The sequence below is a fragment of the Schistosoma mansoni genome, chromosome 1, assembly GCF_000237925.1.
Source record: "Schistosoma mansoni strain Puerto Rico chromosome 1, complete genome".
Classification (NCBI taxonomy): Eukaryota; Metazoa; Platyhelminthes; class Trematoda; order Strigeidida; family Schistosomatidae; genus Schistosoma; species Schistosoma mansoni.
Genome location: NC_031495.1, coordinates 5109084 through 5124038, shown reverse-complemented (window position 1 = coordinate 5124038; position 14955 = coordinate 5109084). Strand labels below are relative to the sequence as shown.

The window sequence follows — 14955 nt, the reverse complement described above, 5'->3', positions numbered from 1 at the left end:
GGTGTTAATGTCGCGAGTCGGGGTCGTGCATGCTCACTGCTGAAGAGTTCCAAAATAGGACGAAACAGTCGTCCAGTACTTCCAGGTTTTCCATGGTGGTCTAGCTTCAATTAACTCATGATCTCAACTATTCAAATTACTATAATATCCAGAAAACCCCTTCTGATGTTATCTCAATTCTATTCTATTCAAAAATATTACTTTCATTAAATTATATCAGTATTTATTTTCATGTTGTGTATTTAGTCTTTGTTTTTAATGTTTTATTTCAATAGGGAGAAAATGGAATGCCTGGTGATTCTGGAAGACCAGGAATAAAAGGTTTACCTGGATTTCCTGGTAATAAAGGTACTAAAGGAACTCCAGGTTGGGCTGAAAGAGGTACACATGGATTCCCGGTAAGAATAAATACTTTTTTTTTTCTTTTTTCAATAATAACTTATATTTCTGGGATATAATCAATTAGATTGTAGAAACTGAGAACACAATTGGGGACAATCAAATGCATTTAAAATACAACCATACAGTAAATAGTTCATTTGCAAAATGTCAGTCAATTGTCTCAGATTTCATTGTTCTTTCGTTTCCACATCAATCATTCTTTGTTCTTGTTCTCTTCTCTTTGATATTCTTAACCCTCTGCCTACAGGGTTTTTACTTTCGATTGATGTTTACATACTACTTATATCTGTCGACGTCAGTAGCACATACCACAATATTCGTTTTTATCATGAGAAATTGACTGAGAATATAGGACCATTGTTTAATTTTTATTGTATAGTTCTGAAGAAATTAATTTAAGGACGAAACACCTTTCTTATAAATTATTCCCTTCTGTAATGTTACTTTGTTAGAGAAACATCTTTAAAAGTAGTTGTCCACATAATTACTAGACGTTCATTTAGTTTTTACAACTAGATAATTGATATTAATGTATATTATGGTATTTAAAGTGCTCAATATTCTGCTACTGTTTCATAATCTGTAATTATGATTAAGTACAGTTTCTTCACAATGGATAGGTATACTTTTGTAGCTTGTTTAGACGGTATGAAGGGATAAGGTATGATAGAAATCAGATGAAAAATGAATAATATCTATCTATTTCTAATTATAAAAGAAACTATCATTAATAAGTGTTGGTGGGAAATAAACCGGATTAAGGCACGTTATGTGCATGATCGTGACGGCGCATGCTGAATAGCTAATTGCAAACCAATCAGCTCTGGCAGATTATTAGAGAAGCATCTAGAAACTTCTTAGACATATACCATAAATATATGAAAGTTTTTCTGACGATTGATTGCTGTTCGACTACTTTTGTTATTTTGAATACAATTTTGTTCCTGTTCGACGTGTTCTGGTTTTGGGGTCTTTTCAAGTGTCATTGTATAAGAATACTAGGTCGTTTATTAGCAAAACAATTATAACAAGGATGTAAAAAGTAACCTTCTTGTTATGAGTTTATATCCAGCTTTTTATCACGTGATTTATCCACCAATCGAAATACGACTTTTCCAATGTTAACACTGTGCCAAATCAATGACGTTCGACCAGTATGAGAAGTCTAGAGTCCTTATTCGTCCCTTGTCCGTCTAGCCCTTCCAATTCAGTCCAAAACACTAATTACAGATTCTGTTATGCGAATCATTTATTTCAAGCATACTCGGTTTATATACCAGACAGACAGATCTCATCATACCATAAAATGGGAAATAATATTTGTACAGCATCAAGCCACATGCGGCTGTGAACGTGGGAGAAAATAATCAATAAACTGAATATAATTCAGGGACAGTAGTTCGTATAATGATAATTTATAGGTCAAAATGAAGCTTATAATAAGATGAATATAGATATACACAATCTAGTTACTCAATAGTTATACAATACGAATATATGTAGAATAATCATCCATTAATAGGTCCCGGAAGTTACCCTCACTCATGTCTTCGCTACGATATAACACTTCTCAGTAAAATAGTGAATATAAACTGATGAGAAATCTCATATTAGAACGAAACTCTTAGTTCAATACTTTGTAGTATCCAATGATTATTCAACCAAAATCAGTTCATGATGTAAATTAAAAAAGATAATTAAAGAAAACACAGCCGGCTCAGTGGTCTATCGGTTAAGGACTCTGGCTCGAGACTGGTAGGTCCTGAGTTCGAATCTCGTGAGTGCGGAATCGTGGATGCGCACTGCTGAGGAGTCCCACAATGGGACGAAACGGCCGTCCAGTGCTTCCAGGTTGTCCATGGTGGTCTATCTTCAATTGACTCATGATTTCATCTATGAAAATACTAAATCTCCACAAAACCCCTTCTGATAAAACAGATAAGATATCTAATACTTCTACTAATTCAAATGGTTTTTGATAGTTGAGATCATGAGTCAATTCAAGCCAGACCACCATGGTTTTTTTATTTATATCAATCATTAAAGTCAACTTTTTAAGTTATACTCTCAGTTAATCAATTCAAACAATCAATTTTTGACTATAATAATAATATTGGCGGGTTTGTTTTTGTTTAAACTAGGGGCCACGTGGAGATCCTGGTCCGATGGGAGATTATGTAAGTTTCTTCACTATCATATTTTATGTTTGAAAATGATATGATCCAAGATATGTTTGCAAATTTTCTTTTAGTTGTTGACTCATCATTATAATCATATAATAATTATCCGCTTCTCATGAAAGATATTCAAGCAGGTTTTTATTTGTTAAACAAAAAGAACATTTGAATTCACTTGGTATTGTTCTTTGAATCTTCCCATTGATGTTTAGAACTGCAACTGGTCAGTCTCTTATTAGCATATGTGCATACTGTGCATATTGCCTAGATATAGTCTTAATTCACAAGCATTATAAGCAAAGATGATCGGTGGGTAGCAGCGAAATCCAGGACGCGCGTTTCGTCCTATTTGGGACTCATGAGCCGGGTGTACCTGCATCTCAGAGTTGATATCCACTCTGAGACTCAAAAGGTACTGGGTTCGAATCCCTCAAAATGAATTCAAACTTCACCCCATTGCACAAGCAAATGACTATCAGGACTAAGTAGCTGAGTGGATAACGCGACGGCGTTTGAAGCGAACAGTACTGGCTTTGAGTCCTAGAGTGAACATCAACTGTGAGATGCAGGTACATCCATCTGACGAGTCCCAAACAAGACGAAACGCGCATCAAACTGGATTCCACTGCTAGCCACTGTCCATCTTTGCTTAAAAAGAACTTTTCATAATTTATGATTCCTACTGGTATTTAATTTCAATAAAAGTGATCCATCTTTTGGGTACTTCACATGATGTTGTTTTCATAACTATAATCATAATTATAACTATATTATTCAATAATCAAATGTTTATTAACCGTAAAAAAACAATAAAATATTCTATATAATAAACTATTGTAATACTCCTATAGTTTCCTGCTACGTATTTATCCAACTTGTGATTAACCAGAAAGGTATACTTGAAAAAGATTTTCACAGTTAGTAACTGTCATTCTTTTTTTTTATTCATAGATGTTTACAGTTTTATTTTGTTTCATGGTTTTTTTTTCATCCCATGATACATTTGATGAATGAATTCTATGTTAATCACATTTTGTTTCTTTAAAAGATCAGAAGTAAAACGAAAATTATACTAACCAACATAGTTATTACATGCAAAGATGGATAGTGACTAGCAGTGGAATCCAGGTTGACACGCGTTTCGTCCCATTTGGGCCTCGTCAGCTGGAATGTACCTGCATCTCAGAGTTGATGTTCACTCTTGGACTCGAATCCAGTACCGTTCTCTTCAAACACTACTATTATTTGATTATTTGAACACATAAATATTAGTACAAAGGGGTGCCGAATACATATGCGCCACACGAGTCACTTGATATGTATGTGAGCTGTCATACTGTCCGGGTGCCCAGACCGGAACAGGTGGTTTTCACAGAAGGCCACACCTAGAGCCTTTGATCTAAATGTTTATTCCACAAGACAGTGGAGCAACGTTAAGAGATGCAGTCCCATGACAAACGGTGATTAACAATAAGTTTATACGCCATTTGTCCCTTCAGAACCCTGGAGCCCATATGCACCATTGGTTGGGAATCAGGATTTTCTAACTCCTCTAAGTGGACCCTCTGTGTCCACCAACCATGTTAAAGCACCAGACATTCTCTTGACGTTCTGTCAATTTTGTAAACAACAGTAATTCAGCGAGAAGGTAGTGAGTAGGACTTCCCTGACCGTGGTTGTATACGCGTGGCCATGTGAAAGTATTTGGAGGGGGGAGCTGACTCTTCCCGCGCTCGGCCATACCAGGGCATGTTATATTATCAATAGTTAATAAACCTACTGTACACCGATAACTTCTCACTAGTAAAGATGTAACAAGTTACACATTCTGGTTAAAGTGTATAATAATAATAGTAATGAGACATAATTCCAATGAGAAAATTAGGTCTTATGAGTCTGAACAAAACAAGTTAAATTATACATAACAACAATTTGAATAATACAAACAGGAAGATGAAGAAGAAAGATGAGACTTTGTAAAAACAGCTTTTATTGTATTCATTCAATCAAAATTAAAGGAGTAACATTACAGTTTATATCACATTTTAAATGTTACAGTAATTTACAGGAACGGTTAAATAAGCAAAAATGGATAATGGCTGGCAGTGGAATCCAAGACGCGCGTTTCGTCCTAAAATACTCACAGTTTGCGCATATGCCAATTAGAGACTGACCAGTTGCAGTCCTAAACATCAATGGGAAGATTTAAACAAACAATACTAAGTGAATTTAAACTCCACCCCATTGCACAAGCAATTGGTTATCAGGACTCAGTAGCTGAGTGGATAACGTGATGGCGTTCGAAGGGAAAGATACTGGGTTCGATTCCCAAAATGAACATCAACTCTGAGATGCAGGTACATGCAGCTGATGAGTCTCAAATAGAACGAAACGCGCATCAAACTGGATTCCACTGCTATCCACTATCTATCTTTGCTTATAATACTTGTGAATTAAGGTTATATCGAGGCAGTACGCACAGTATGCATATATGCCAATAAGAGACTGATCAGTTGCATTCCTAAACATCAATGGGAAGATTCAAACAAACAATACTAAGTGAATTTAAGGAACGGTTATGGTTTACATGTTACTGTTACATTGTAAATAATCATAATAATACTGTAGTAAGAAAGATCTCGGTAATCGTTACTTTTTTGTAATCATTAAAGGTCATAATAATATTGATTTTTATTGAACATTATAACTAAACATATAGTATCATTATTATATATTCAAATGGTTATCTCAAGTGGACGACACTTTTATGAAATCAGTTCTATTCCATAGACAATGATTGAATTTTGTTGTGTAAAGGTGTAGTTTTATGCATTGTCAACTTTATTCTAGTTTACTGGCATGAATCCCTTGTTTTCTCGGTATTTAGGGTTTACCTGGTCAACCAGGTCCAATGGGTGATGCAGGCAATCGTGGTTTAACAGGTTTAAAAGTAAGCATTTACTTTTTTTTCATATTTCTCTGTGTAATTTGTAGATGTTTTTCGGATGATGTACGAATAGTCAAAGATAAAATTAAGCATTAACAGATTATGGTGTTTGTTATGACTTTATAAAAGAAGGCCGTTGTCAATTCGTTATGATTTTATGTACGGCTTTTTATCACGTGATTTATCCACCAATCGGAATACGACTTTTCCAATCTTAGCACTGTGCCGAATCAATGACGTTCGACCAGTATTAGTAGTCTAGCGTCCTTATTGATCCCTTGTCCGTCTAGCCCTTCCAATTCAGTCTAGAACACCAATTACAGATTCTGCTATGTGAATCATTTATTTCAAGCATACTCGGTTTATATACCAGACAGACAGATCTCATCACACCATAAAATGGGAAATAATATTTGTACAAGATTCAGCCAAATGTGGCTGTGAACATGGGAGACAATAATCAATTAACTGAATATAATTTGGGAACAGTAAACCGTATAATAACGATTCATAGGGCAAAATGAAGCTTATAATAAGATGAATATACATACATACATACATACATACATACAATCTAATCACTGAATAGTTATACAATAAGAATATATATAGGATAATAGTCCATTAATAGATGCCGGAAGTTACCTGTACTTGTGTCTTCGCTAGGATATAACAGTGTTATTATTATTTCAGTTGGGAGACAAAAATCACCTTACATGAAATTGCGATTTGATTAAAGGTAATGAAATGTTAACATAACAAATGAATGTAGTGAATTTTTAATGGATAATGTGTGATACTGGTGAATTAGGGATCGTAAGACCTCATGATATTTTAAGATGAATATAGATGATAAGAAATACAGGTGTATGGTAGAAAGTAAAACTGTTACGAAGAAAGTGGTCGTGAAAACTGTCCTGATACACCTAAATATAGCTTTGAGCTGAGCATAACTGATGCTTCTGTTATATAGTGAAAATGGATACTTGTATCGTTTGGTGATATTGAGTTTGATTTTAAAGGTAATATTGAATACTGAGTTCGATCCTACATGAGTATGGTTTTTGGTATTGGGATCTTTGATACCTGTTACTAATTTATCCACATTAAATTCATACGAATAATTGACCTAAGCACTTTAGGTATTGAGTTTCCTATCAGTATAATACATAAATTGCAACACAAAACGATATCAGATAAGGTTTATTTCATGCAAAGTTGTCCTTACCCAAGGCAAGCAAACAGATAAAGTACGGATGAATTAACTACTCAAAAGAAAGTCATGTAACTGTATGTATGAGTCACTATACTGCAGTGAACAAGAACTCAAGTGGGGACAATAGAACCTATTTCAACACGAAATTACAGAATCTCTTAGTAAAATCTGAGAACCATACAGTAAATTCTTCATTAACAAAATGTCAACCAATCGTCTCAGATTTCATTGTACCTTTGTTTCCACACTAATCATTCTCTGTTCTCGTTCTCTTTTCATATTCAACTAGTGATACGTACTAATTATATCTGTCAACATCAGTGCTTATTTAGCCTGTATGAAATAATACAATCTATATGAATAACATATGACATTGTTAACCACGTTTACCTTTGTTTAGAGATACTGGGAAGTGCTCAATTATATATAGGCAAATGTTCCTCGATCAACGATCTACATACCTAACTTCACAAAATGGTTTCCCGTTTTTATATATTCAATTTTCCTCTTGTTATAAAGACTACTGGTGTTTTATAGCATGTCTTAAACAAAACGTTGAATCTATCCTTCATAATATTTAATTTTAATATACGGAATAATTGGTAATTGCGGTAAATTTCATACAGGAAAAAAATCCACTCTTATGTCTTGAGGACCCTCTGACTTGGCCAATTACATCTCCGACCAACACCATTAACCTCGAGTCAGCAGTTAAGTACTTACTGGTGCATTGTTCGTATGCTCCTCTCTATGCCCTGCTTTCGGGTTCAAAAGTCAGCAACCAACCTCCACTCAGTAATTACACAGCAAAATTACAATTAATGATAACCCAAAACTTAGTTCTAACTTTTACAATATCCATTCAGCCATAACAATCATCAACATCATTCGACTAACGAAAATTAGCCATTCAAGGTAAAACACAACTAGATGTGTAGCCAAGTTATTTGACTTAATAATCCCCTGATATTCCTTGACCATCCAATTTATATTCATGACCAAAGGTTAAAACAACTTATTAATTACCATTTGATTTCTAGTTTGTAGATAAATACAAACTAATAACTAAGGTAACTAAGATTGATTACGAAACTTTAGACTATTTTTCTAGTAACTGACTGAAGCTGTACATTAAATTACCTATAAAAGTTTTGCTCTGGTTGTTAGAAGAGGCATCGGCCTCATGACTCCCGAAAAATCTCGGCTTTTATCATGAGGCGTCATAATTCTTCATTCAACTCCCAGGGAAGAGTTTAAATGGTTTGAATATTTTTTTTTCTGGTTAGCGATTTTTTAGCGAGTAAGTTTTCTACGGGATGGGGTCGTTAACCCCATGCCCAACCCTCCTCCTTTATCCGGGCTTGAGACCGTCAGTAGCCCCCGGAGTAGCTACAGGCTACAGGAAGGCTACAGGAAGACCCAGGACAAAGTGGGTTGGAGAATACTGGTCGGAGGCCTATGCTCCATTGGGAGTAACAGGCGTAATTAAAGGTAAGTTAAGTACATTAAATTAAGATAGATTATAATTTGTTTTCCAAATTCTCATTTTACAAGTAACCGTCATAATAATTGTACAATTTCTTGTTATGCATAGGGATTTAAAGGAGCACGTGGTTTTCCTGGTATAAAAGGTCGTCCAGCAGCACCTATTACCATCGAAGGTCAAAAGGGTGATAAAGGTCAACGTGGTCCACGTGGCAGTGATGGTTATCCTTGTACATTGGATATACATGCACAGATTGGACCACAAGGTCCTCAAGGCCCAATTGTAAGTTTAAATAATTAAAATATTTTTTGTTTAAAACGTGACTATGTTTCTTGAACATTATAAATTCTATATCACATATTATTACTTTTAACAGGGTTTTAAAGGAGATAAAGGAGATCGTGGATCAATTGGAGACTTTGGCGAAGCAGTAAGTGAACCTTCTAAAAAAGACTTTATTAAATATTGTTTGTGAATTCAACTAAACATCCGTTTTATTAGTACATAATAATGAACCATATATGTGTACAGAATTATGATACCAACACAGAAGTTACGTTTTCTTATCAACAAATACAAATAGTGACAGAAACTTAAAGAGCATCAATCTTCAAATAGTTGATGTTGGATACTGAACCGAGTTTTAACCAAGTTTAGTCCTTATGAGATAATGAAGTTGATATTATTCAGTGACAAAAAACATAATCTATAAATCAGACATTACAACTAGAAATGCACCAGGAATTTGATCTGTACAAAGAAATTTAAATTAAAATACATGATTAGATTGTTCTCGCGCGCGAGACTGATGGGTCCTGGGTTCGAATCTCGCGAGTCGGGATCGCGGATGCGCACTGTTGAGGAGTCCCACTATAGGGCGAAACAGCCGTCTAGTTCTTCCAGGTTTACCATGGTAGTCTAGCTTCGATTGGCACATGATTTCAACCATATAAAATACATGAATGTTAAGACTAGAGATATGATAGGTGTTTATGAATTTGTAGCGCATTCCTTTTTGTATTTTCAATAAGTGTGTTATATGAAGCATTTTCAGACATTTTTCCGTTTATTTACTAAATGACTTCTGCAGGTATGACCTTAATTTAGATTGAGGATTTCATTTTTAAGTGTTGACTTTCACTGCTGTTAATGGTCATATGCTCACTAGTGACTGGCTCCGTGAGGTATTTCCTGAAGTTCTAGTGAGAAGCAGTAACCAGTGGAGTTCTATCAGGTCTGTTGTGAGATATCAGCTCACTGAAGACAATTGTGAACGGTTGCTCAACTTCATGGATTGGTTGAAGTTAGACGTTAACACCGTTGGATGCCGGACAGCTCAGTGGTCTATCGGTTAAGGGCTCTGGCTCGAGACTTGTAGGTCTTGGGTTGGAATCTCGTGAGGTGGGATCGTGAATGCGCACTGCTGAGGAGTCCCGTAATGGAACGAAACGGCCGTCCGGTGCTTCCAGGTTTCCCATGTTCGTCTAGCTTCAATTGACTCATGATCTCAACTATATAAAATTACTAAAATCTCCACAAAACCCCCTTCCTATATTTTATCTCACGAAAAATTGGATTGGTCAAAAAAAAGACATAGTTACTTTACCTATTAGACTTTAGCATTTATTGACAACAATTGAGTGAACCTGTAATCACCATAACAATAAGATTAGCAGAATAAAAATAATAGTTTTTTCAGGCAAGTTATTTGTACCCTAGTTGCATCAGGATTGAATTTGAGCAAAACAAGGATGAGACGAATGTTAGTCGGTAGCAATTAGCGATAGTCTCACAATAACAAAGACTTAAAAAAATTGAGAATAATGGTGCATGGTATTCTAGATAATTAAGAGATATTTACTGAAAGCCATGAAGGTTCTTTGTTTAATCCTGTTAATGTGAATTACTGTTGGGTTTTAAATTGTTTCTATGAACAAACGATTATCAATGATTCTTCAGTAATGCAAATTACATTGAAATTTTCATAGTTGAAATCATGAGTCAATTGAAGCTAGACCGCCATGGAAAACCCATAAGCACTGGACGGCCATTTCGTTCTATTATGGGACTCCTCAGCAGTTGAAGTTAGATATTAACACCATTGGATACCGGCCGGCTCAGTGGTCTCTCAGTTAAGAGCTCTGGCTCGAGACTGGTAGGTCCTGGGTTCGAATCTCGCGAGTGCGGGATCGTGGATGCGCACTGCCGAGGAGTCCCATGATAGGACGAAACGGCCGTTCAGTGCTTCCAGGTTTTCCATGTTGGTGTAGCTTCAATTGACTCATGATTTTAACTATGAAAATACTAAATTCTCCACAAAACCCCCTCTGATCTACATTGAAATTATCTAATAATTTAGATAGCATTCCATTTTTCATTTATAGTCATAATTTACCACAGTATTTTATTTTATTTTCTAATAAGGGTTTTGATGGACCTCCTGGAATCGCTGGTGAAAAAGGTCTTCCTGGTCGTCATGGTGATAGAGTATGTTCAATGTTTGTATTTTTAAAAATAAGTCGGTTATGAATAAAGAGGGAAAAACACAACATTTTAACCATAAACATTGAAATCCTCTTTAGATTTAAAGATGTTAAAGAGTTTTCTGGAAGCTCATAATTCGACATTCAGTGTAAATATCTTTGATGTGTATTGATAACATCATTATGATAAACACTGATAATGGGTTCAATTCAGAAACGAGCTAAGGAATAATTCATTTGTGTTAGTTGTTTAAATATTCCCATTAACATTGAAGACAGCAATTGATCAATATCGTTCGGAGTTCTATTGTAGGAAAATTCCAGTGTATTCTGTTTATCTGTCAATGATAAGTTGTCAGGTGTATAAAAAGGGGTGCAATAAATCAAAATGTAACAATTCAGTTTTAACAACGATACTGAACAGTTATGTGTCACAGATATACAGCCTGATTTGGTGCAGTCAAATAGTATAAGTATCCTGTCAAGCGAAGAATGTAATTTTATCTATAAACAAGTCATGTTCACTAGTGACTGACTTCAAGAGATATTTCCTGGAGTTCTAGCAAGAAGCAATGACCAGTGGAGTTCAACCAGGTCTGTTGTGAGATATCAACTCACCGAAGACAATTGGTGAACCGTTGCTCAATCTCGTGGATTGGTTGAAGTTACACATTAACACCGTTGGATGCCGGCCGTCTCAGTGGTTTAGAGGTTAAGCGCTCGCGCACGAGACTGATAGGTCCTGGGTTCGAATCTCGTGAGGCGTGATCGTGAATGCGCACTGCTGAGGAGTCCCACAATAGGAAGAAACGACCGTCCAATACTTCCAGATTTTCCATGGTAGTCTAGCTTCAATTGACTCATGATTTCAATCATAAAATTCAAGAATGACCAATCAAATACGGAATTAAGATGGCAACCACCAAAACAAAATAAGATTGACATAGTCAGGAAAAAACCAAACAACATCAAAGAAATTATTGTAAATTCAAAAAGATAAACGAAATAATAAGTGTGACCCCAAATGAACTAAGAATTAAACATAATACATCTGAATGGAAAAAGTTAGGGAATTAACCTTAGGCAGACATAAAATACTATTACTATAAAGAATGTATACGTTTAGGAATCATCCCGTAAATCCGTGTATATATGACAGAATATCTTGGTAAAATCTAAGAACCATACAGTAAGTACTTCATTTGCAAAATATCCATCAATTGTCTCAGACTTTGTTTTTTCCTTCGTTTCCATAAGAATCGTTTTCTGTTCTCGTTCTGTTCTTTCCTATTTTCTCAACCTTTTGCCGCCATGAATTGCACCTTCGATTGGTAATACATACTACTTGCATTTGTCGACATTGGTAGCACACGCCACAATATTATCTCACATTTTATTGTTAAAATTGAGATGAAAACCATTAAACTACTTATTGAACAATTCACTAATTAATTTTGATGTGGGTTTGTTCTGTCAGCTGGATGGTTTGGTCGTGGAGCTTTTATCGTCCTTCTGAACGATATCATCAGCACAAACTTCGGGTCTTCAGGATTTCTACCCGAAGTTTGTGCTGATGATGTCGTTTAGAAGGACGATGAAAGCTCAACGACCAAACCATCTAGCTCAGTCTTGAGTACTTATCAGTCCTGCTTTCTGCCTAGCTCAGCCAGCTAAGTCCAGAACACCAATAACAGCCTCTGCAATATGAATCATTATTTTCAAACATACTGGGTTTATATACCAAACAAACAGACCACGTGGTACCATAAAATAGAAAATAACATTTGTATAAGATTTGGCCAAATGTGGCTGTGAATAGGGAGAACAGTAATCAATAGACTAGGGATAACTCAAGAATGGTAAATCGTATAATAATAGTTCGAAGATCAAAATAAAGCTAATGATAAGAGGAACATGAATACGATTAGGTTAGTTACTTAACAGTTATACAATAGGGAATAAACATATCATATTAGTCCATAAATAGTCCTCAAAGTTATCATTCATAATTCTCCACGGGATACAACAGTTATCATTTTAAAAAAAAGCTAAAATCACTTTCTCTCATATTTCTGGTTTCTCTATATTGTTTTCCTTTTTGGATTTTAGGGTCCACCAGGTGACACAGGCTTCCCAGGATCACAAGGAGAGACAGTAAGTGAAAAACTTATGATTAATGAATAATGTGTACACTTTATGTTGGTTTATTTATATAGATTATGAAGTCAAAAAGTAGAGCGAAGTATCTACTTAAGTTAGTATGATTGGACTTTTACATGAATCGTGAAATATTTAATACTATTTTATAGTTTCAGGGTTAACTATAGGCTTTAATAACCATATTAAAAGCATCATTAGAAGTCAAATGTAACTATCCACATACACAACGAATAATGTACTACAATCATAGTCTGTCAGTTATAGACAACCTAGAACTTGTTTATAAATGAACTTTCAATCAAGTTGCCTCATTTAACATCAATACAACAAGTATAAGGATCAATAGATTAAAAGGTGAATGAGATTGAAATGTGTTACTATTGGATACCCGGTTGTAGTAACTCATGAAACATCTGTTTCTAAATAGTTTATTATATGTAAATACTAAATGACGTGCATTCTTTTAAAGATCTCCTGTAAAGTTGATAACAGTTTACTTACAAATCTTAAGTCCTTTTGTGACACTAAATCTGACTTCAATTGGATCGTGCGAATGTTATTGACATATACATCCTGGCTATCCTCGTATATAATCATCGACTTAACTCACGTTAGTAAATATAACGGAATACGGAAGTATGAGAATGAATTTCGAATATGTATAGTTCACACAATCATTGATCTAGTCAGACGATCAAAGGAATGAAACGAAACGAAACGAATTGATGCGCAGTGGAGAAAGCATGTGAGCCAACTCGATTTCATCAAGTGTTAACCAATATCTATAATCACACAAAAATAAGCTACAGACATGTGATGAGTAGGATAAGATGTATACACATATACGATCATATATAAAAACAGTCATGGTTGATAATTGGATAATTAACAAGGTGAAAACATGACTCAAGAAGAATGGATAAATTGACCTGTTCATAAGCTAGAATAAGGGTATATGGACTTAACATAGTAACCGACACTACAGTCTTAACTGATCATTAACATAGAAATAATAGTGATCAAAAAGGACCAACATACAAATAGTTATCTGAGGTTTACGAATACAACTGCGTCTTATTTATGTGTTATAATATTTTCAGTAACCATATTGAAACTATATCTTGTTTATATACCTGTTGTGAATGTAACTTAAAACTTATATGGTTCGACTCAAGGATAAAATAACATTAAATTGATGAAGTTTTGTTTCACTATTCAAACAAAAGACTTCATTTTCTCATCACTGACAAATACATTCATTGAATTAATAAATGATCTCACACTTGACTGCTTCCTTAAAAATATTTCAATTTCATTGAAACAGAAATTGTTGCTAGACAAAGATGGACAGTGGCTAGTAGTGAAATCTAGGACGCGCGTTTCGTCCTATCCGGGATTCGTCAGAGGGATGTACCTGTATCTCAGAGTTGATGTTCACTCTGGGTCTCAAACCCAGTAGCTTTCGATTCAAACGCCATCGCGTTATCCACTCAGCTACTGAGTCCTGATAGCCACTTGCTTGTGCATTGGGGTGAAGTTTGAATTCATTTAGTATTGTTTGTTTGAAATTGTTACTTCCTGAAGTAATGAATTCGATTTCAAAGATGGAAAACTAATAAAACGGTGAGACTATAATTTATGGACGAGCTAATCAGAAGCGTTTGAGAGATTTCAAGGTCACGGCGTCGATTTCTGTACCTGATGCTCATGTGCAATCAGTTCACAGAGGAATTTAGAGAAGACGTGGAAATTAAGCGGCTACAGTGAATGGGACTACTAAGAAGCTCATTTATTTGTAATTGCGGTAATCAATTGACTTGTAGACCTCGTGTAGACTACCCTGATGATGTTATCTTTCGATGTAATATATGTTAGAGGAATAAGTCTGCTAGAATAGGAACTTTTTTTCTCTCGATCCAGATTGAGACTAAGGCAAATTATAATAATTGCTGCGAACTGTATAATAAAATCACCAGTATTACTGGCTGCAATATTCGCAGATGTTACTGAAGCTTGGGCTGTTAAGTGGTATGAGTGTTTGGAGATATATGCTTAGTGGCTTAGTGGTCTAGAGGTTAAGGGTT

General features: G+C 35.2%; 1 protein-coding gene across 1 annotated transcript in view; it reads left to right on the top strand.

The window, feature by feature from the left end:
• Nucleotides 1-387: 387 nt before the first annotated feature.
• Smp_159600 (putative collagen alpha chain) overlaps nt 388-14955 on the top strand; it is a gene marked incomplete at both ends in the record, with an annotated part of 37804 nt that continues 23236 nt past the window's right edge. Inside the window, 7 exons of the mRNA XM_018793050.1 lie at nt 388-398; nt 2543-2579; nt 5467-5529; nt 8337-8510; nt 8605-8658; nt 10653-10715; nt 12821-12865. Coding sequence (XP_018647601.1) covers nt 388-398; nt 2543-2579; nt 5467-5529; nt 8337-8510; nt 8605-8658; nt 10653-10715; nt 12821-12865 — 447 coding nt within the window. The remainder of the gene's footprint in view (nt 399-2542; nt 2580-5466; nt 5530-8336; nt 8511-8604; nt 8659-10652; nt 10716-12820; nt 12866-14955) is intronic.